The 21,571-nt window shown below is 38.8% G+C and overlaps 1 protein-coding gene across 2 annotated transcripts; it reads left to right on the plus strand.

Annotated features, from left to right (window-relative positions):
- The first annotated feature begins 1,062 nt into the window (after nt 1-1,062).
- ZDHHC7 (zinc finger DHHC-type palmitoyltransferase 7) lies at nt 1,063-21,426 on the plus strand. Of its 2 annotated transcripts, XR_010465934.1 has the most exons (9): nt 1,063-1,228; nt 6,781-6,866; nt 8,645-8,967; nt 10,783-10,907; nt 15,786-15,882; nt 16,343-16,424; nt 17,555-17,685; nt 18,732-19,582; nt 20,317-21,426. XR_010465934.1 is itself a non-coding variant. In XM_065028874.1 (8 exons), the coding sequence occupies exons 3-8, from the start codon at nt 8,662-8,664 to the stop codon at nt 18,906-18,908; spliced, it is 918 nt and encodes a 305-aa protein (XP_064884946.1). In that variant the 5' UTR covers nt 1,063-1,228; nt 6,781-6,866; nt 8,645-8,661; the 3' UTR covers nt 18,909-21,426. The 2 variants fall into 2 exon arrangements, 1 of the variants encoding a protein (XP_064884946.1); XM_065028874.1 differs by having other exon boundaries at nt 18,732-21,426.
- Nucleotides 21,427-21,571: the final 145 nt, after the last annotated feature.

A 21,571-nucleotide genomic window follows, 5' to 3' on the forward strand; every position in this document is an offset into this window, starting at 1 on the left:
AGCTCCTGTGATTTTGTGTCTGTATGTATTTACATTCTTTCATTTGAATAGCAGAGAGATTGGTATCGACTAATTTCTTTCGGTGTGTGAAACCCGGTTGTTGGGAAATAGGAGACTACACACAAACCCAAGCTATTCCGAAGTTCCTAATATTGCAGCACAGAAGCAGAAGGAAATGCAAATGAAAATAAAAATTAAAAACAAAAAGGAGAAACACACACAGACATGCGGGCCGCTGTATTTTGTCATTTTCAGCACACACAGCCCCTTACACACTTGCTGCCCATGTCCCACTAGATGGTGGTCATGCTACAAGAAAAAAAATAGGGTGCAGAAGTGTGGCCGAGCTGTCATGATTTGTTCATCATCCTCCGTTCTTGTTTGTTGTTGTTGTTTTGTTTTGTTGGGATTTTGGGGGGGTTTTGTTTTCTTGTTTGGTTGGGTTTGTTTTGTTGTTGTTTTGTTTTGTTTTTTAATCTTTATGTGTTTTAAATGTATCACCAGCTTACAGACTGCAAGGTTTTCTATTTTGCGTCTCATTTTTAAAGCTACTGGGTGCCTATTTTTTCCTAATTCGCAGCAGAAAATACTGAATTATTATAATGAACTTCTAATTCCATATTAAAAAAAAAAAAAGGTGTCTGATTTCTCCAGTGATGTTGAAGCCTAGGTTTCCCAAATTTAGTAAAGGGCTCCCAACTTGGGTACCAAATCAAGTTGTGCCGGGGGGAGGATTGGATATTGGGAAAAACTGATTCATGGAAAGGGCTGTCGGGCATTGGAACAGGCTGCCCGGGGCATTGGAGTCACCATCCCTGGAGGGTTGAACAGACGCGGAGATGAGGTTCTCAGGGACATGGGGTAGTGACAGTCAATGGTTGGACTGGATGACCTTCAGCTCCTTTTCCAACCAAAACGCTTCTGTGACTCTGCGAACGCGCCCCGCCGGAGCCGCGCGCATGCGCACAGCGGGCAGCACCCCCACGCTCCCGCGCGCCTGCGCGGGACCAGCCCCTCCCGCTGCGGCGCCTGCGCAGTGCGGGTCGCGCGGCTTCCGCCTCCTGCGGCTTTGCCCTTCCCGCTTCCGGGAGTGCTCGGCTCCGCGGAGCGCCCGGCGGCGGGCACGGTGGCGGGCACGGCGGGGGAGCGGCGGGGGCTCGGCCCCGCTCCGCCCCACCGGCACGGCGCCAGCCGCAGCTCTGAGGGCGGCGGGGCCGCCGCCGCTGAGGTAAATTCACTCCCGTTCCTTCCCCGGGCCACTTTTCCCCTCACGGAGCCGGGTCCCCTCAGAGTGACCGCCGCCGCTCCCCCAGGCCCGGCCGCCCTTGGCTTTGCCTTCGCGTCCCTTGGGCCTCGCGGGGGTCCGGCCCTGCGGGGAAGCGCTGGTAGGACAAGCGGGGAAGGCTGGTGGAGATCAGGATCGTCTCCCGGGCCAGGTCTGGCCGGGCGCCCCGTCCCGTGTCGGTTCCCAGTGGGGTGGCTGATCTTGACTGCGCTCCTGCCTCTTTTCGGGTTATTTAAAAAAAATTAAATCTGATAGCAGCCATAGAGAGGAGTGTATGGTAGTGTCCCTGAGCCCCAGGACACTTGTGTGGTAGATATGCGGGGGCAGGAGTTGGACTCTGTGATCCTTGAGGGTCCCTTCCAGCTGAGGACATTCGGTGATTCTCTGGTTCCAGAGGCTCAGCTGCCGCCCTGGGGAGCTGAAGGAGGACAGAACAGCAAACATTTGACACACCGCGATTTCAGTCACGTCGCAGCACTTGCTGTAGGGGCTTTTGCTGTTTTGTGTGGTGCCAGTTTTCCTTATTTCCAGGCGGGAAGAACAGGGATTGCAGGAAGCGGGAGTGCAAATAATTTATGCTCTGAAAAAGGGGAGGGTTGGTTCATACAGCACGTGTGTGATCGGTGCTGTCAAAAAAGGGTTGGGGAATCATTGGCTGTTTTCTATGCTACATATACAGTTGTATAATGGTATCAGGATGCTGAATTACAGTGATGTAACTGTTTGCTTTGCCGAAGACATAATTAGGTTGAAGTTGCTGTGACTGTTCACATTAGCAGACTTAAATTAGATCTTTTGAAGTGGATGCTCTCCAACTTTGAAAAATTACAGATAAAGTACAGCTGTAGTGATTCATTAGGAGATCAAACTGATGTAAAATTTTAGAGGTTTTAGATTTGTGTTAAATAGCTGAAAGCTCATTGCAGCTACAAAAAATTGTTAATACTTTTCATCGCTTTAAAACTTCTTGGTTTTGCTCTAAAGCAGTGTATTTTGAATGGTGTATATCTGATGGATTTATTTTTTATGCCTTTTATGAAAACAAGACTTTAAGGGAAATAAACTGATATGATTCTGTAGCAGTTGAAAGGCTGAAGATGAAGAATACAGAGGAGATGTGAGGCTTTATGTGTGTCTGATATGAGGAACCATTGAAACAAAGGCTGTAACACTCCTTTAATTAGTACTGAAAATTGCTAGTGAAAATAATTCAGCTTTGATCTATGACATTACTTTTTGGAAACTGGAAGGAAGACTTGTCTGTGAATATGTATATAATAACTGCCAGAAAAATGTACTTGCCAGCCTGATATCACAGTGCAATCAATAAATATGATACCCAACCTACTTTTAATTGTGAGAATATAGCGTATATTGATAAATGGAAAAATTGTAATTAAAAATTATACTTTGAAGTAGAATGTGATGCATGCAGTTGCTGTTAGCGAAGGAGTAAAAGTTGCATTTTCCACACAACAACACTGATATTGGTTTATTGCTGGAATTTTGTCTGAATTTGAGTTTGTGGCCCTGATCCAAAATAGGTAAGATATGAAGCCCAGCATATACATTGTGTTCATATCCTTCTCTCAGGTGAAGGTTGTTCTTAAATCCAGGTTCTGTCTTTGCTGTTGTAGCTTAGTGAAGTCTTTGCGTATCGGATAGTATGTAACTTTACTGGGCACCAAAGTCTTGTGAAATATATTTTGACTTACACATCTGTGGGGGGAAAAAAAATATGTAATCAGAAAGATAATCTTGCTGAATGTCTTGGATGTTCCTTGGTGTTTATGCAAAAGGGACTTGGAATCACAAATATATCAGGTTTATTGCTAATAGCAAAGCTCTTTAATGCTTTTATCGCTATGTGTTCTGAAGACATGCTTAGGTTTTTTTTCTTTCATTTTTCGTAACTTGGTTTACCCATAATTCTCATTGCTGGGTGTTGAGAATGTTTATAACTAGATAACCGATTAGAGGACCAGCTTCCTAGTAAGACACCCATGTTTGTGCTTAAGTACTTCTTTATATTATTTTTCTGAGATTATTTAGAAGCAGCATATTCTCTTTTCAGAGCTGAAGAGAAACAATTCCAGTGTCTTTCTATACCCTGGCACTTGCTGTTTAGCAAGGAGGATCATTACATTAGCTTAAAACTTGACTGTGTTAAATATGTATTTACTGAAGATTGTCTCTTGAATTTGTTGCCAGGTGTTTGTATGTAAACATTTTCACATTAGTCTTTTGTTTCCACTGTAAAGTGTCACCGTGTGCCTGCAGTAGAGCAGAGGTGGGTCACTACAAAGAAGGGCTACAAGGCATGAACAGGAAATTCAGGAGTGGTACAAGTGGTAGAAAATACATTGATTTAGAGCAAAAGCAACAAGGATTTTGAGAGATGATGAGCTTTACTGCTGTGGGTGTGGGATAGATTTGGGGATAAGCTGATAATAACATTTTGAGGTTATATCCTGGGTTGCCATCACAAGCTATTTCAGCTGTTCTTTTCCAGAGTTACATCCACTGTGTTACCTGTGTCCCAGATACCTGAAATTGGGCATATCTCTTTGCAATTACAGATAGCAAAAGTTGCGTCTGTCAGAGCTAAATTTGGATTGTAGTTGATGGTTCTTCTGAATAGTTGCTACTCCAGCCTTCTTACATGTGCTATGGTTGCTGAGAAAGCTTGACCTTGAAGCCCTGGCAGAGTGTTCCTGGTGCAGAGCTCGGCTGTTGCTGGCGCTGAGCTAAAGGGTTTTCAGTGCACATACTGGTTCATGTGGTTCTTGAAGTAGTTTTATTTATTTGCTAGACTGGTCGTTGAGAAGAAGTTGAAAAGAGCCAGTTTATCTATTAAATGGCTTTGAAGTTTGAATTGCATGTATCTGTAATAAAAAGCAGGTTATTCACCTAAATTAGGCATGATTATGTCTAGACATTATCTGATTGATATTTATCTGTCAGTAGTGAATGGTTTAAATTGTCTGTGGAATTTGATGCAGTAGTAGGTGTGTCCATTTGTTTTACTTGAATTTTTTGCAGTTATTGAGGTTAATGTTTACACTGTAACCTTTCAATGAGACTACAGTTGCGTGATTTTGATTTGCCCACCAATGCTGTGCTTTCTATGTAGGATTTAAATCCATTGTGTGTGAGTGCTGCGGGATTATTGTTCTAGTGCGTACTATCTGTTAGTGTCCTTACAACTATTGACTTACCAGTAGGCAATCAGAAGTGGTGAAATAAAGACATTCTCTTTATTGCATTGTAACTGAAATATGAGGAATCTTATTAACTTTCTGTTGTATAGTTTGAAGGAAAAAGTGACTAAAAAGTATTTAGGTTTGACAGATGATGTATTTTTAGCCTGTATATACATTTTTATCTGTATATCTGTTTTAAAAAAAAAAAAAAAACTATGGATTTTTTTTTCCTACAATGTTTTTACTTTCTCCTCAACAAATAATAGTGAAAAGAACTGTGCATAACCCTGAAGTGCCTCATTTTTTCAGTTTAATTGACAGTGCAGGGGCCTCATGATACAACAGTTGTATTGTATCATTCGTCTTCCTAATGCCCTTGGTGACCTTCTTCTAGCAGTAAACTTGGAGAAGGGAGATTTTGATGTTGCAGTGGGTCTTCTTTATCCCCATTGGAAAACTGAAAATAGGCACGACGACCATCTTTCCAGTGATCACGAGTTCGTAATGTAACTTCTTCAAAAGTTGTTTTTTTTAAATCAATTAATATAGCTTCATTTTGCGCCTATGTTTCATTAACAATGAGGTGAAGGTCAGATGAGACATTCTTAACCTGAGAATTTCAAATAACACCTAAGAGTGGAACTGCATTGGTTTAACATAATCAGCAGTGCAAACAGATGACGTTTTGCATGAAGCATTGAACAATTTAGTGTTATCTTCTGATGCTAGATAAAGATTTTTTCAAAGGTCAAATGGAAAGCTGTTGCTTGGCATATTAGAGGTTGAAAGGTAGTGAATTCTTTGTCCTGAAGGTTTGTGCTTTAAGTATATAACACTCAATGTAAATTTGGTTAGGACAGGCATTGAAGCAAATAAATTAATGGTCTAGAGGAAAGCTGTGAGCATCTCAATAGGGATGCCTGGTTCTTCATAAAGTCCAAGTGCTTTTCAGACATTGTCCTCTTTCCCTTGAAGGGGACCAATGTGGGGGGTAATGGTGTGGGCAGCTGGAGAGAACAATGTACAGGAGCAGGGAAGGGAGCAACCACATCCAAATTTCTGAATCTATTGGTTTTGCAAAAGCTGAACTGTGGTGGCACTTCCACTGAAACCAGTAACTGGTGAGGCTACAACAAACACTGACATTTTGCATAGAATTACATTTAGGATTAGGGAACTGACTGAACAAATCATAATTAATTCTCTGTTAAACAATTTCAAATGATTACTCCGACTTCAATATTTCACCTGCAGAGGCTCAGCGTGTCTGTTCTGTTGCTTGTCATCCTCGACTCAGAGAATGGGTGGGTGACATTGCAAATTAACGTGATACACTCAAACTGTCTTTGTGCGTGTTGCTACTTCTACACAGTGCTATGCCAATGACAACTTAATGATCGTGGATTTCACAATATTGTGAAAACAAAAGTATAAAAGCTTACTTATATAGCAAATCAGAAAGTAATCCGTAGCCATGCAGTTAAATGTGCATAGTAAGTATTTACGTTACCTTTTAGGTTCACTTACTTGACATAGTCTTATGTTTTATGTTGTGTCCTTGTGAAAAGGAAGAAATGTGGTTCAAGATCATGAAGCATTTGTCTTGTAAAAGTAAGCATGGTTAGAACAGCTTATGCTAGCGTTCCAGTCCTTACATTGCTTTGTATATCGTAAGTCATATGGTAATTACTTGTTTTAATGGTGGAATTCTAGCAAGGGGAACTTTCGATTCATCATAGTTGTGGATCATTTTCTTTTACACGCAGATTCTGGAATAAGTAGCTGCTTTGTTTTAAATTTTCCATAACTTGGTCTAATACTTGGAGTTGAAACATTTTTTTTCTTATCATACAATTATAAAAATAGTAGGGGGCATGCATACTTGTTAATAACCTGCTACCAAAAACCTTGTTGTAAGCTCTGAAGACAATCAAGTAAGATGATTATTTTTTGCATACTCCATCTCTTAGTCATACAGGAGTGGCAAACAAGAAAAAGGTCTTTGGATACATTAGTTTGCAATGCTAAAATCTGACTATTCAACTCGTCTTCAGACACAAGAAGACAAATATATTTATAATGTTACTTGAAACACTGTTTAGAGTTTTTTAGTTTGTTCTTTGATAGCTTAATCTAAAGGTTTTTTTCCTAGTGGTCAGAAGCTTGTTTGCTGTAAGTATATGCAGTGTATTTCAAAGTACTACTCTATGTGTAGATTACTTGTGCTTAATGCTATTTTCCTGATGAAGCAAGAGTGCTTTGCTAATAAGTTTGTTCTTGATCTCTTTTCAGATTACATCAGGTATGACTATGTGAATAGCCTAGGATAGCCCAAAGGAAGGACATGATGTCAGAATAACATACAAAACATTTGTGAGGTATGTGGGGTTTCTTTCTCTTGTGCTAAAAAATTTCTTGGTTGTCTTTAATACAGATAAACAAAATAAACACAGGGATTTTATGCTAAAGGAATTGCTTGCAGAACTGATCTGAAATTCAAGTTTGTCATGACAAACACCAATACTTCACTTGTCTGTCAGTTCTTCATATATTGAAAGGCTTAGTTGAAAGCTTATTGTATGTATTTTTGTAAGTCCTTTTTCTGAGAGAAAAAAGTTAGACAAGAACATTTATTTAAAGCTTTACATGCCCATTTTAGGGGAAATAATAGCCAGTTTGCCTAGTTATCTTCATATTCCAGCTGGAAGTATGTTGTCTCCATGAAACTTGACTTTGCTTTTACACGTTTTGACCACAAGGAGTGGTTGATGTCCCATTAACATTAAGATGTAAGGATTAGAAAGATTTACTGAGCAGAATATGTTTCTTGGAAATTATTCTTGGTCAATAGGACTGACAGTTTTTTAGATGATTTAAAAATACATAGCTTCACCTGGAAACTATGCCAGTGTGAGTCTCCTTACCTAGTTAATAGTCACTTTGACCGTTTTACACTAGCAAAGTGATTCTATATTAAAGGTCTCAGAATGTAAACTGAAGTGCCAGAATTCATATATCAGTCACATATAGGTTACCATTAATAAAGGGGAAGAAAACTGAGACTTCTGTGTGACTGTCTTCAATCAATAGAATGCTTTCAAGTTCATCTGAGACATGACCTTTAATAGCACAAATCAATATGATTTTTAGAACACAGTATACTTCTAAAGTACCAGGCTGTTCTTAATGCGTAATGTTTGAGCTTTAATTTGTCTCCTGTTTGTTTATAGCACTTTGGTTTTGCCATTGGTATCTTTGCTTGTTAGAGATGTCTGGAAAATAATTGTTTTCATGAAAACTATTAAGGTTTCAAGTGTTGTTTTCATTCTACATTGGAACAACAACAAAGCCCTAAAAGAGTTTTCATGAAATTAAGTTAATTGATGTGTTCTTTGAAAATCTGATTCATGTAATCCATTGCCACACTAATTTAACCACTACTATTCATTGCCTTTAAGTTTGGTCTGATCCAAGACCATTTTGTAACTTATCCAATACATCTTTGTAACAGGTTTGTTTGGGGTTTTTTTGTTGTTGTTTTTTTCAACACAATAGCACTTTTGTCAACAAATTTAGCTGCTTTCTAACTTGCTCTGGGTTTTTTTTGTGAGCGATGTACTAGAGGAGCTTTATTTCCATTCTGATTTTTTCGTTCTGCTCTTCCCTGGATTGCTGGAGTAGGGTGAAAAGTCAACAGTCTGGTGCCATAATTTGCTGTTTTCTGAGAGACATGAGCTGTAATTTAATGAAGATTTTGAAATTTTAGTTTGAGATAAAAGGTTGCATTTTTAACAAAAGTGGAGGAGTGGTTTATGGGCACAGCAAGATGGAAATGAAACCATTCTAAAATTCCTTTGTCAAGCATTGAAGTTGCTTAATAAAAAAATGTGATTATAAAAGTCAGTGGCTTACAAAATTGTTGATGGAACTTGGTAAATGGGTATCTTTTGATTACAGAAATATTTCATATTTCTGTATAATTTCATATTCTGTATATTTCATATTTCTGTAGTCACAGAATTGTTCAGGTTTTTATTTAAAAAAATGTCAATAATCTGTTTTTAACTTTGATATATTTAATCTTACCAAAATAAATACTCAGAGATGACTGTATTTCCAGTTTCCTCGTGCATAACGGTGTCTTTGCTTCCTGCAGGGCAAGGCCAGAAAACCATGCAGTCATCAGGGCACAGGTTCCGTGATGTTGAGCACCACCCGCTTCTTGCTGACAATGACACCTACGATTCCTCTTCCTCGGAGGCTGACATGGCAGAGAGGGTTTGGTTCATCCGCGACGGCTGCGGGATGGTTTGTGCTATCATGACGTGGCTTCTGGTTGTCTATGCAGACTTCGTAGTGACTTTTGTCATGTTGCTGCCTTCCAAAGACTTTTGGTACTCTGTGATCAACGGTGTTCTCTTCAACTGTTTGGCGGTACTGGCTTTGTCGTCGCATCTGAGAACTATGCTGACTGATCCAGTAAGTATGCCATCGTCCCTTGATGGTGGGTTGTTCTCTCCTGTAGCTTATTGTCTGCAGAGAAGAACTGATATCACTTCTCTTTCTAAAGAAGGTAGCGTTAAATTCAGAACCTTAAGGTGGCGGGGTGGTATCTGTGCTTTTCCTGGTGTTCTGTTAAGGAATCCATAAATAATTTTTGACTTGAGGAGCAGACAGTATAAAATTAATTTATAAGGGACGCTTAGGCTCATGAGAAATACAGTTTATTTGTAAAATATTAACCTAGGTTCTGAAGAAGCTAATAAAGCTTTAATCTTTTCTGTCCTAATTTTTCTTAATTTTTTTGTCACATGTATTTTCAGAACTTCTTAAGAAATCATAGCTTCCTCCTGTTGTATCATTTGAAATATATGTTCCATTTATTGCACATGAAAGAACTTTTAGAGGTAGACATGCTGAAAAACCTCATTCACATATTCACCTAAAGCAACAACTACTGTCCTACATGATTCTTGCATTATCGTGTTCAGGTATTTGGAGTCAGTGGGAAGAGAGATTTAAGCTGGACCCACATTAGAACAGTGTGGGTCTATGAGGTGTTTGAAAGTACTCATTTCTTAGGAATCTTCAAGAGATGAAATTGTTTATTTTGTACTAAAATCTATTACTCTTGTTAGGGAATAAATCTGGGGAGAGAGGAGTGAGGGAAAAAACGTTTATTTTTCTCCAGATTTTTGAGACAGTAACAGTGTATGTAGAAGTTCTGGGTGTGTTCAAAAAACCAGCAGGGTGTTGTAGTTAATGGCTGTCTGGGTGTTTGATTTACTTCTGTGCCCCACCCAGTAATGAAATGTTACCACTTCTACAGACTGTGACAACTAAGAAAGTTAATCCTTTAAGTATAGATTGCTTAAAAATATGTCCTGGTAAAACTGTGTGTCTTTCTAGACCTATGTTGCTCTTCATGGGTAAAACATGATAGAAATTGAGATGAATCACTACCTTTTTTTCTCCACTCCTTTCCTGCTGGCTCTCAGAATGCAAGACACAACTGTGTGATGGAAACTGAGACTGAAGGAAAAAGGAATAAACTGCCTTGAAACATATGTGAATTAAATTTATTCTTATAACTATAAAAATAGATTTTTCGTTGAAATGAATTGGTGACCATCTGAGACTGTGAAGGATGTTTTTGCAATAGAGCATGTTTTTATCAGTAAAATGCTAAGTGCAGGCTGGCTCAAGGGTGAAGCACCACGTGGCCAACAAGTTCATCAGGGGCAGAACTTGGGCTGTGTCTCAGGCAAGACAAACACCAGGTTCTTATTCCAGCACATAGGAAAAAAAAACTTCTGCCTCAGTAGAGAGGTGTTTTGCAAATGAATCTGAAGTGCCTGCTGGTTTCTAATTCTGTCCTGAAATCTTCCTTAAGGTGTCTGTGTAAAGTGACGATGTTGCCAGAGGGCTTTTTTTTGGAAGAGAAATAATTATAGAAAGTTGCAGATGAATTAACTGTTGCTTCAAAAACTTGTGTACAAGGTGCAGATATGTCTTTCTCTTCATTTTTTGTGTGCTGGTTACAGTGTATTCTATCAGAGTTATGCTAATAATTGGCCATAAGTGAGTCTTGCTGAAATTAAACTGAATTTGAGGTCAAGCAAAGGTAATTTATTCATTTGGAAATAATTCTGGTTTATGGCAGACTAGCTTGGAGTGAATGAACTTATTTCAGCAATTATCCTGAGATTACTGGAATGAAGTCTATAAAATGTATTTTTAAATGTTCTCATACCATTTAAGAAGCTTTTCCTTCTTTAACTGAAATTATTTCAGGGGGCTGTACCCAAAGGAAATGCCACTAAAGAATACATGGATAATTTGCAACTGAAACCAGGAGAAGTGATCTACAAATGTCCGAAGTGCTGTAGTATCAAACCTGAACGTGCACACCATTGCAGGTACACCGTAGCTTTCTTTAAAGCAGTTATGCATATACTAAGTCTGATATTTTTGTGTTATTTTCTTCCCCACAAATTTCTTTTGGTATCCAGTAAGCTCTTAAATTCATACGTTGCAGAGTATTTCATAAATATAATATGGGAAAGAAGCAAGAGACACGAGAGTCTTTAAAAATATTCATGCTGTGGTGTCTTAAATACTTACTGATCTGTGAATAATTTTTTCCAGTGTATCATTCTAATTATTGTGCCGTACTGTTGATAATGGAGGGCAAAGAGAAGAATCTCAAGGAAATTTCTGATAGAAACTGTTTTAGGAAATGACTCCTGCAATCTTAAATTAAGAAAATACAGATTCGTTTTAAACAAGCACTTTAATTTGTGTCTTCTTTTCTTCATAGTGCATCATTTGAAGTTATATGTGAATTGGCAGATTATTTTCCCAAAGTTGGATGCATAATCGGTTAAATGCTTGTGGAAGATTCATTTCAGTAAGGACAGAAGTGATGATGATTTGAACTTTAACATGCTATGGAAGAGGCAGTGCATTTATCCATTTTTCCTTAATTCTTAGTGTTTTGAGTTTTCAGGCACTGGGGATATGCATTTGTAATGTTTATTGTGTGAGAGTCGAAAATAGATATGCCTGCATAACTAAGACTTACATAAATATGTAAATGTTCCTGGTGGCTGTCTCTAGGTGTGAGCGGTGATGTGTATTAGATTGTGTGGGGTATTAAATTTAAGTCTTGGAGTTGGTGCCCGTCAAAAGTACAGAGTGAAGTCTTGTCAGGCCTCTCAAATTATTCTGTAGATTTGTGGTTTCTAAATTAAATGTCTCAGTGTATGTCACTTATCTGTGTGAAAGTTATGGCTGAGGAGCTGTTTCCATTATAAATACTCTGCCTTGGCACTGAAATTTTGTTCATATCTCAGATGCGAGTGGGTTTTTGTATCTGGAGTGTGAAAAGAAAAAGTTTCGTGTATAAATAGTCAAGTATAGAATTGTCTTCAGATCATCTGTGTTGCAGGTTGGCTCTCGCAGGGATGCAGATACCAGGCCTGCTTTCATGTGCGATGAGTTTGGTTCTGGCTGGCTTTATTAACCCTAATCGAGTGTTACATGAGCACGGCTCATGTGGAAGGAACACAGAACATAAAGTGTTAATCTCTGGGGATTCAAACCAATTCTGTGTGGTCTGTTCAGACATCCTGGCACTGTGTTCATGGGATGTGCTAAAGGGCCATCCGAGAGCCTCTGCTGAGCATAGGCTGGATTTTGCTAATTTTCTCATCTCAGGTTCGGGCTGGCCCCTGCGGATTCTTTGCAGGTATCTTTGTAAAGTCTTTCCCGCATCTTTGGTCCCAATAGGATTTACTAATTTGGAAGTAGCTCTAAATGAAGACATCTGATGTTGAACTCTGCAGATGAGTAACGAAGCTGGCATGCTGTGTCCTGCGGAGTCCCTTGGGTCCATCTGGACCCTCGTCCTCAGCAGGCACCATATTATCTTGGATGTTCCAGTAGCCTGTGATTCCAGATAAGGCAGCGTTGATTTAAAAATTAATATTTCTTTGTAGAAGAAGAATAAAACTAAGCTAAGTAGGGACTTTGAATACATTGTTCATAGCAAGAATGGAGTGGCATTGATTATTAAAGCAGAGCAAAAACAGGTAGTGTCTACAGCAAAGGAAATCTGCGATACTTTCAGATGGTTTGTTTTCTCTGACCACTGGTTCAGGGACCCAGCTTTGCACATCCTGTGAATCATTTTACTTTTCTATGCTGTGGTAAAATACACTGTGAGATGTTCCATGTAAGGACAAAGGATGCAGTTTAGTGCTTGCACAGGGTGTAACTGGCTTTACAGAAGATCTGAAAGAGAAAGCCAGAGCCTGAAAGGGTATGTGCTGTCCTTTTGTAAGCCTGCTCTCAGGTTTTTCTCAGCAGTTGCATGTCTAGTTTAATTGCCTTTGTTTCTGTTTCTCGTATAATACACGCTACTAGTAGTTGCTATTATCTTTTCTTAAGTAAAAAAAAAGGATTTACTGCGATTTTTTGAATGTTGAATGCATACTGCATAGACCAGCTACCAGAATCTGGTGCTTTGCTACAGATTTAGCAGTGCAGGAGTGTACTGAATAGAAAAAGGGTTGGTTTGATTGCACTGCCAACATTTTATTGGCGTACAAACCCATTCCAAGGACATTAAAAGGGATGGTCTGGTCCCAAGTAGGCAAAATGGCAATTTGCTGATAGAAGAGACTTGAAAATGGAAATTGAAGTGGGTTCCTGTTGGGAAATAGTTATACTCAAAGCCACAGTGCGTGTTTTGAGTAGTAAATTATTAACAGAAGAGGCTCTTATGTAGTTATGAAAATTGTTGTGCAACACTGCAGCAGAAGTTCTTTTGAAGAAGAAAAATAGTTTCATAGTACACATTAGTGATGGGAGAAGGAACAAGAAACCTTTGTTTACAGCTAAATATCTAGCCTCAGTGAAATATATTAAGCTGAGTTTTACTAAGCAGTTAACATTTTCAGAATAAGGAAGAGGGTTAGCCTGAGTGGATGCTATTTTATTTTCACTGAAGGAGCACAGCTGTCATTGTTTGTAGCCTTTTCTGGGTGCCTGTGTTTGCGTGGGGGGAACTGTTCTTCAGAATCAAGTCACGGAGATATTTTCATCAGTCTTCCCGTGAATTCTTGTTATCCAGACCATTTCTCTTAAGCCACAAGCTGTATCTCTCTGAATTTTGTCTTTGGCATTCAGAACTTGTCATTGCACCTGCGGTTGCCTGAGTGCATTCAGCAGCTGTGCCAAGCTGGAGAAGACCTTCCTATATGCACAGCCGCTTGTTCTCAATACTATATTGTTCCTTTTGTGTAGGCATGAGCGTTCATGCACAGTGAAATGACCCAGGTTGCATCTCATGGGGTGACTTTTGCTGCACGAACATCTGTGCTTGTACAGGGGAAGGAATAAAAACACGAGCGACAGGGGCAGGAAAAAGGCAGACCCACTGTTTCCAGCATTGCTGTGAGTTTGTTGGCTGGAAGCGTTTGCTGAATCGTGATGTGAGATTAGGAATGAAGGCAGGGTTCCAGACATCTGATGTCTTCAGGAGCTCTGCGTGGGCTTGTGAGAAATACTGAATGAGCAAAAGTGTGTCCTGCCCACCTCACATCCTCCAGTGTTTGCCTTGATGGAGTCTGGATAGGATTTTACTCAGTACTTCACATTAATATTCATTTTGGAGTGACAGTGTATATTCTATGTTACATTAGGAAGCTTGCATGGTTGTGGTGACTGGAGCTCGGGAAATAAATAAGAGACTCCCACAGAGCTCGGGGAAATACATAAAAGGCTGAACTTACAGGCAGCAGGCTGTGAACTGAAATTTTTTTGGGGAGCCTTCAGAATATCTCCTTGAATGATACTTGTCTCTTCTGCACTAGAGGATGGTCGTGGTGTTTAATTATGGTTTTTGGATTTCCATGTGCAGTTGGAACTATGTAAAAAAATAATTTGCATCAGAGGATGAATCATCTTCATTGTCCACAAAACAAGAGGCAGTGGGAATGTCAGGGCTGGGGTACAATAGCTCAGGGCAAAGGGAGCTTCAGAGGAGCAGTGAGAGATTTGGGATTCTTTCACATAACCTGCACAGCAGTATGTGCTGCCTCTTGCTGAATTGCTGTATAATTGTGCATATGCGATGACTTTTAAAATATTTAATGCCTCGGAGCATTGATTTCGCCCCACACACACCTTTCTTCACTCCAGTGACAGTCATCTGGCTTTGCTTATGGCTCGTCACTGCAGCACTCATAGAGACCATACAGAAATAAGCATGTCTTGAAAACAAAGGATTTTGAATAATAGTGCCTGGGGTTTTTAGGCTTATTTGGCTTTGTAGCTGCTGAAATGAAAATGCTTAATATTTCGAATGTTCTGCAGGAAAATGAAGAGCACTGTGTGGCTGTGTTAAGTACAAAGCTTGGAAAATGAAATATGGCATTACTTAAGCTATTGATTTATGGAAGAACTTCGCCACATGTTGCAACTGTTCTGTTTCTCTTGCATAACTGCTTGTTTGGCTGCAGATGGACCTGAATATAAGAGAAATAAGCCCTTTGGTGCTGTATAGCCCAGCAGATGTAAAATTGAGTTATTGAAATATTTGACTTTTCTAGAAAAACCTTGACTCAAAGCTAGGCAGAAACTAAGCTGCAGAACTAGCGAAGAGCAGTAGTGTTGAAGTATTCATTAACAAGTATGCACAGAATGTGTGCTGCTCATACTTTCAATGTTTTTGTTTTATGTTGAGGAAGTGAGGTGTGACATTGGCTGTTCTTTAGTTGAGATTTTGATTGCATATGTTACAATTATATGGCCAGTTGAAACCTCAAGTTGGACAATTTCTCTCTTAAAGATATTTATTTTTTTTTCTGATTCACAAGATAAATTTACAACATGAAAGTCTGTAAACTTTAAATAATTACTTTGTCTAAAAAATCTTCTTCAGAAGGGAAAGGGGTTTTGAATACTGAATCTAGAAAGAACAGAAGCTTTGCTCATTCAGTACCACAAATGTGTAAAACAAGTTACCAGATTTGATTGTGTGTTTGAATATGGAGTGATAATCATATTAATACTGGTTTTCTTATGTGAAGAATATCTTCTCTACACAGTTTTGTAACAACCAAAAGCTGAACTGTAAGTGAGCAAATAGTTTCTTTAAAGAAATGCAAATAAAATCACTCTTTGCAGTTTGTCAAGAAAGATTTCAGCACATCATCTTGTGACCGCTGGATACCTTTGTACATTCAAATGCAAAGTGTTGCTCAACAGAAGTCTCTTTTCCTCTCCTTCAGTATTTGCAAACGATGTATTCGCAAGATGGATCACCACTGCCCATGGGTGAATAATTGTGTGGGGGAGAAAAATCAGAGATTTTTTGTTCTGTTTACGGTAAGTGAAAATCAACAGCAGCTTCATCTCAGTGTGAATCTACCTTGATTGTAACAATTTTAGTTGTGCTTAGGAGTGAGTAATGGCTTAAGGACAAAATTGGTTTGTGTTGTTTGGGTTTTTTTTCCTTCTATGCAAGATATTCTCCAAGCAGGAAGATATTCCTTCTCATTTTAATCTTGTAAAATGCTGTTATTTAAACTGTCTTAATTTTACTGTGGTTTATGTAGGAACAAGTAGTGAAATGGTACTGTGATTTAGGGATCTAACCCTTAAGCTTTCATTGTTGCCCACATTTTTAGATTCAAACTTAAGTAGAATTTGGTTTTGTATCATTGCGTTTAATTAAAAATTGCAATAAGAAAGCATATTCGCTGTGCGGTGGTGGAGGTTGGCTGAAAGGAATGTCTGGTGTACTGCCTTGCAGCAGTCAAAAATAAACACACTCTTTTATTTCCAGATGTATATAGCCCTAATTTCAGCTCATGCGCTCATACTGTGTGGGTTCCAGTTCTTCTCCTGTGTCCGAGGGCAGTGGACTGGTAAGCAAATACTCTCGCTGCCATAATCTAGTAGATATTAAGGAAAAGTTGTCGTGTTCCACCTATTTCAGTCCCGTATATGAAATATTACAGGACTTTGATCTTTCTAAAGTGAGGTCCTGAAAATGATTCACACTTGTTTACCCATCTCTTTTTTTTTTTCCTCTTTCCTTTAGGCTTTCACTGTAAGAGCTGTGGCTCTTCAGGGCATCCTCACTCCTTTTCCAAATAGGAAAAATGGACCACCTCTGTAAATAGGGAGGAAACAGCTGGTCCTCAGCCACCTCAGCACTTTATTACTTGAAGCTGTGGGGCTCCTCTCGAAAAGGAATTTCCCAGACTGTCCCAGTTGTTTGTTTAGGGCTCTGACTTGGCATTTCTTGATGTTCTAGTCTGCCAGAGCTCATTCTGATCTTGTGCTTTTGATAGAATATGGTTGATCAGAGATGTTCTTCTGGTACTTAAAACAACAGGGAAACCCATGGGACTGGTTTTTGCTGAATATTCTGTCAAATGGATGGAATCTTATTCTTTTTTTTTTGCTTGACATATTCTACTTCCCATATACTATCCCATTTCTTCTTTATTTAACTATAATTGAGTTAGTCAGTTGATCAGAGGATCTCCAGAGATGGGACTGTAAGTCAGAACCTTGTTGCTTTGTGTGGTGAATTAAAAAAAAATAAAGCAATCACAGTGAAATGGAACATCTGGATTAACTAGCAAGTCGGAGCTGACAACGGTGGTGGTTTTTACAGTGTTTGTCATGCATGAAACTTCAAGCTGCTCTCATCTTTATATATGAGCAGTTTCAAGTACTTAAATCAGCTTATGAGCAAACATTTATTTGATATCCTTGAAATACTGAGGCAGGATTGCAGTGATGCAGTACCATGTGCTTTACAGGAAGCCAAAAGTGTTACTTCCTTAAAATTATTTCCTTGGGCAGCAAGTAAAGCTACTGCAGTGCTAGAAATTAGAAGTTGGTTACAGTTGTGAAATGTCGTTTCAAGTGTCAGATATTTTTAGCTTTTATTGCTGTTTGTTGAAGAGGAGATGTCTCATTATGAACATGTTCTATAGATTTTTAATTTTTTTTTTTTTATTAACTACATATGTTGTTTTTACAGAATGCAGTGACTTCTCCCCACCTGTAACTGTGATCCTGATGATCTTCTTGTGCCTTGAGGGTTTTCTGTTTCTCACTTTCACTGCAGTCATGTTTGGCACCCAAATCCACTCAATATGCAATGATGAAACGGTAGGGACCTCTACTTTTCTATGCTGTAATAATTATTCTAGGAGTATGTGATGAGATGTTGTTTTAGTTACATGTTTAGTTACATTCAGTTACTTTTATTTTGGAGAAAACCCCAAATCTCAAATAGCTCATCGTTCTTCTTTTCTGCAGTTGTAAGGACTGAAATACTTGCTTGCGGTTTGCTTTCTAACACAAGTTTTTGCATTATTTGCTTTTCTGGTATAAATTTTACAATTAGGTGTTCAATTACAGAGATTGCTCAGCTTCTGACTTCAGTTTGGACTTGCACTTCTCAACTCCCACGAACTGATATTTTTCCAGAGAAATGGCTGCTTTTCTCAGATTTTCACTTAAACTAGATATTTTGTGTCAACTGTTCATACTTTCATTTACTTTGATACCCTACATTAAAATATAACCATAGTTTGGACATTTAGCTCCCTTGCCGTTAGGTCTGTCACATTAAGCCATGTTTTGTGATGGACAATTGACTGGAAACATAAGGAATTTGAATCCTGTGGCTGCTCAGAATTTTCTCATGTGAGGCTATTTAAAAGTGTAATTCTGTATTGAAGAGAAACTGTGAAAAACAATTGGTAAATATCCAGCCTTCATTAGCAGGAAGTACAAAAAATAATCATCAAAATAATGCATCTGGGAGAACAAGCCTTCCCTCAGTAATTGCAGTACCAGTGACTTCTTGGAAGCCTTATTGTCTCGTTTCATTAACTTGAGTAAACAACTTCTACTATAGGCTTATTGCCTTAACATCAGCTTTTCTGGTTATTTTGTCTTTTGGTTTGAGGGGGGAAGAGGTAGAGGTGACCAACCTTCTTGTACGCATTTTATGTTCTAAGGCCTGTGCCCTGTACCCACAGAGAAAAATCAGTCATTCTTATTTCTTCTGTACTAAATAAATAACAGTAAGAAACTAATCAGCTCACTAGCTATACATTAAAAGAATGTAAAATACTCATCAGTTTTGATAACTGCTATTAGACTTCACTGAACTTTGGACTTAACAGTGCGTGTCTGTTTGTATACAGGAGATTGAAAGACTGAAGAGTGAAAAGCCAACGTGGGAGCGAAGACTCCGCTGGGAAGGAATGAAATCTGTTTTTGGGGGTCAGCCTTCGCTCCTGTGGATCAATCCTTTTGCGGGATTCCGAATCAGGCGGCTTCTACTGAGGGCAAAGAAAGGAGGGCCTGAGTTTTCTGTTTGAGTCTTAATTATGCTGGAACTTGCAAGAATACTATATAATATTTATTTGGGGCCAGAGAAGGCTGTCTACATATAATCTGTGACCAGGTGAAAACTGATATCAGACATTTGCTTGTAGCAAGCAGAGTTTTATACGTTTATCGTCACAGACATCTCATTAACTTTCAGAGACCTGAACTGGATCTGTAATGGTCTTAACAGCAAGATAACAAAGGAAAAGCACGTGGTCACACTAAAGAAGCCAAATGTCATGCTACTGTAATTTATTTTACAAGATGAATTATCCATTTTTGTTAAACCCTTTTTATTTGATAAATGTTTGGGGAATTACCTGTGTGTTTTTATAAAAAGTATATACTTAGGTGCAGTTGTCAATCATAAGGAGGAGCATTACGGTGAAAGTGGATCTCAAATGAGACCTGGCTTTCGAAATCCAGTTTTCAGGGAATAGTGGTTTGGTCAGTTTTAATTTCTATTTCAGCTTGTCCTAATAAAGAGAGCTGTACCCTTGTGTCCTACTCCAGGCACACATTCCTCATATGCAAGTGATTCAAAGGACTGGTGCACACAGCAGCATCACACACCACAGGCACTGGGACACCCCTGCCTAATGTCTTCCCAGGCTCACAGAAGCATGTCTCGTGTTTGGCGGTATCAATCTCATATGGCATTTAGGTAAGTTCTAAATCTTTGGTGAACAACACTTTCTAACTACCGGATGTGGCAAATTTCTTCATCTCCAGTTTTTAATGCATTGATTCTGGGGGAACTGAAGTGTAGGTGTTGGAGGATTGTATCTAATCTTCTGTGCAGGGATAAGTGGAACCAGCAACTGTGTCCTCTTGTGTCAGAATAAATGAATGTACTACAGGTTGGAGTTATTGACTGAAAACAGTTGTCTCTCTAAGGTCTTGCTCTGCCCCTTTTTTATTGTACAGACTTTTTGTAGAAGGAAAGCTGGTAATGTAATGAACAAAGACATCAGAGGAATGAGGGAGGTTGCCTTTTCCTCAAGTACAACAGATCTTACATGTAGAAGGATCTACAACAGAAGGAGTTGTTTTGAATTTAACCATTTTCCAACCAAAACTACTTACAGGAATGAGAGCAATATAGATCTAGAACTGCTTTATGTGGGCCTAACAAACAACAGTAGTGCTAAGAAGTGTTTATAAACCTGCAGGTAATGAAATACAAATAGCAAGTAATGAAATTCAGATAAAAGTGGTTTCTTTAAATATTTAGACTATTTTTTTATATTGTTAATCTGTTCTATAAATTATCGACAATATAAAGGATAAAGCAGGAGCCTTGATGCATAGCTTGAAATCGTGCCTAGAAAGTCAATAGCTCCCTGGTTTGGGACTTGCCTTAAAATTGTCCTGTTCTTGCTTTTGCTTTGCCGGTAGCACTGATGCTCTGCCCCACCTCAAGCAGTTCAACCCGCTGAAGAATCCCACAATATAAAGTTTACGTACTAGAGAAGCTAAACTTTCTTTTTTCGATGAGCTGCTTCTTCGTTTCTTTGTAACCACGTGTGGCACCTCAATTCCAGCTTCATCAGGTTTTGTACCATTGGGTGGGTAAAATTAGTAAGGGATCCGTTTATTATCTGTGGCCCTGTGAACAAAACTGTGCAAAAAAACTGTTCACTTTGCTTGGGGGAGATGATGTGTAACACTGGACAGTTTCTAGGCAGACACATCCAGTGAAATTAAAGTCTAATGAACAAAACTACATCTCATGTAACCAAGGGGAAAGGTGGAAGTTCCCCAAGAATCTTTGCGTATTTGGTCGCACATCTTAAAGGCTGGGAAAAAAATGTCTGGCTTTGTCATGAGGCTCTTAGTGTGTATATTGTTAAATAAAATATCCTGGTGAAAATCAGAAAATATCACTTCAAGCGGTTGAACCCTGTGACTTAGCAAGTGTGCGCGTGTGTGAAATCAGGTTTACTTGGCTTTTCAAACCCTTGTTACGTTGTAATTTTTTTAAATGTAAAAAAAAAAATAAAGTAATGAATTGGAGTCTTAGTTGATTAACTTCTGCTCTGTATGTCGCATATTTTACACATATACATGTGTATTTGCATAAATTTAGGTTGCAGCAACTTCAGGGTAATGGTTTGTAATTTATATGTACATGTGTATCAAGTAACAGCTGATACTGCTCCAAATTAAAGCTGCTTATCTGCTTACTAAGGGTTTTAAGCTCTGCTACCTGCTCTGATAATTCTGCACCTCTGAAATATTTCTGCAGTTTCTCCTAGTGCTGTAATGCAGGATAAAGTTAAAATAAGACCTAGATTCAATGTTAATTAAGCCAAATGTTATAATTGGCAAAAAAATTGATAACTTACAGAGAAATAGGTAAGATTCTGTTACCTGAGATTCACAATTCATGTTTTTTGGACAAGGCAGGTGGTATCTTGCTGGGCACCTAAAGTATTTTTATGTTATGTCTTTGAACCTTTTTTGTTAACAAAATCATGATTCCAATAAAGCAAAAATATAATAAAACTGTCACTCCCAAGGCATGTTTGCATAAGAATATTGGTTTGATTTTCTACAGGGAATAAGAAAGAGATTTTTTGCTGTGAATGTATTCTGGCCCTAAATATAGACACGTTATTCTTGCTGTAAACTTCACCAGACTCACTGAAGG

Source organism: Columba livia, chromosome 13, assembly GCF_036013475.1.
Source record: "Columba livia isolate bColLiv1 breed racing homer chromosome 13, bColLiv1.pat.W.v2, whole genome shotgun sequence".
NCBI classification, from domain to species: domain Eukaryota; kingdom Metazoa; phylum Chordata; class Aves; order Columbiformes; family Columbidae; genus Columba; species Columba livia.

Coding starts and splice junctions, on each gene's coding strand:
- ZDHHC7 (XM_065028874.1), top strand. CDS start 8,662: ATGCAGTCATCAGGGCACAGGTTCCGTGATGTTGAGCACCACCCGCTT. Junction 10,908..15,785: donor GAACGTGCACACCATTGCAG/GTACACCGTAGC, acceptor CCTCTCCTTCAG/TATTTGCAAACGATGTATTC. Junction 15,883..16,342: donor GATTTTTTGTTCTGTTTACG/GTAAGTGAAAAT, acceptor TTTTATTTCCAG/ATGTATATAGCCCTAATTTC.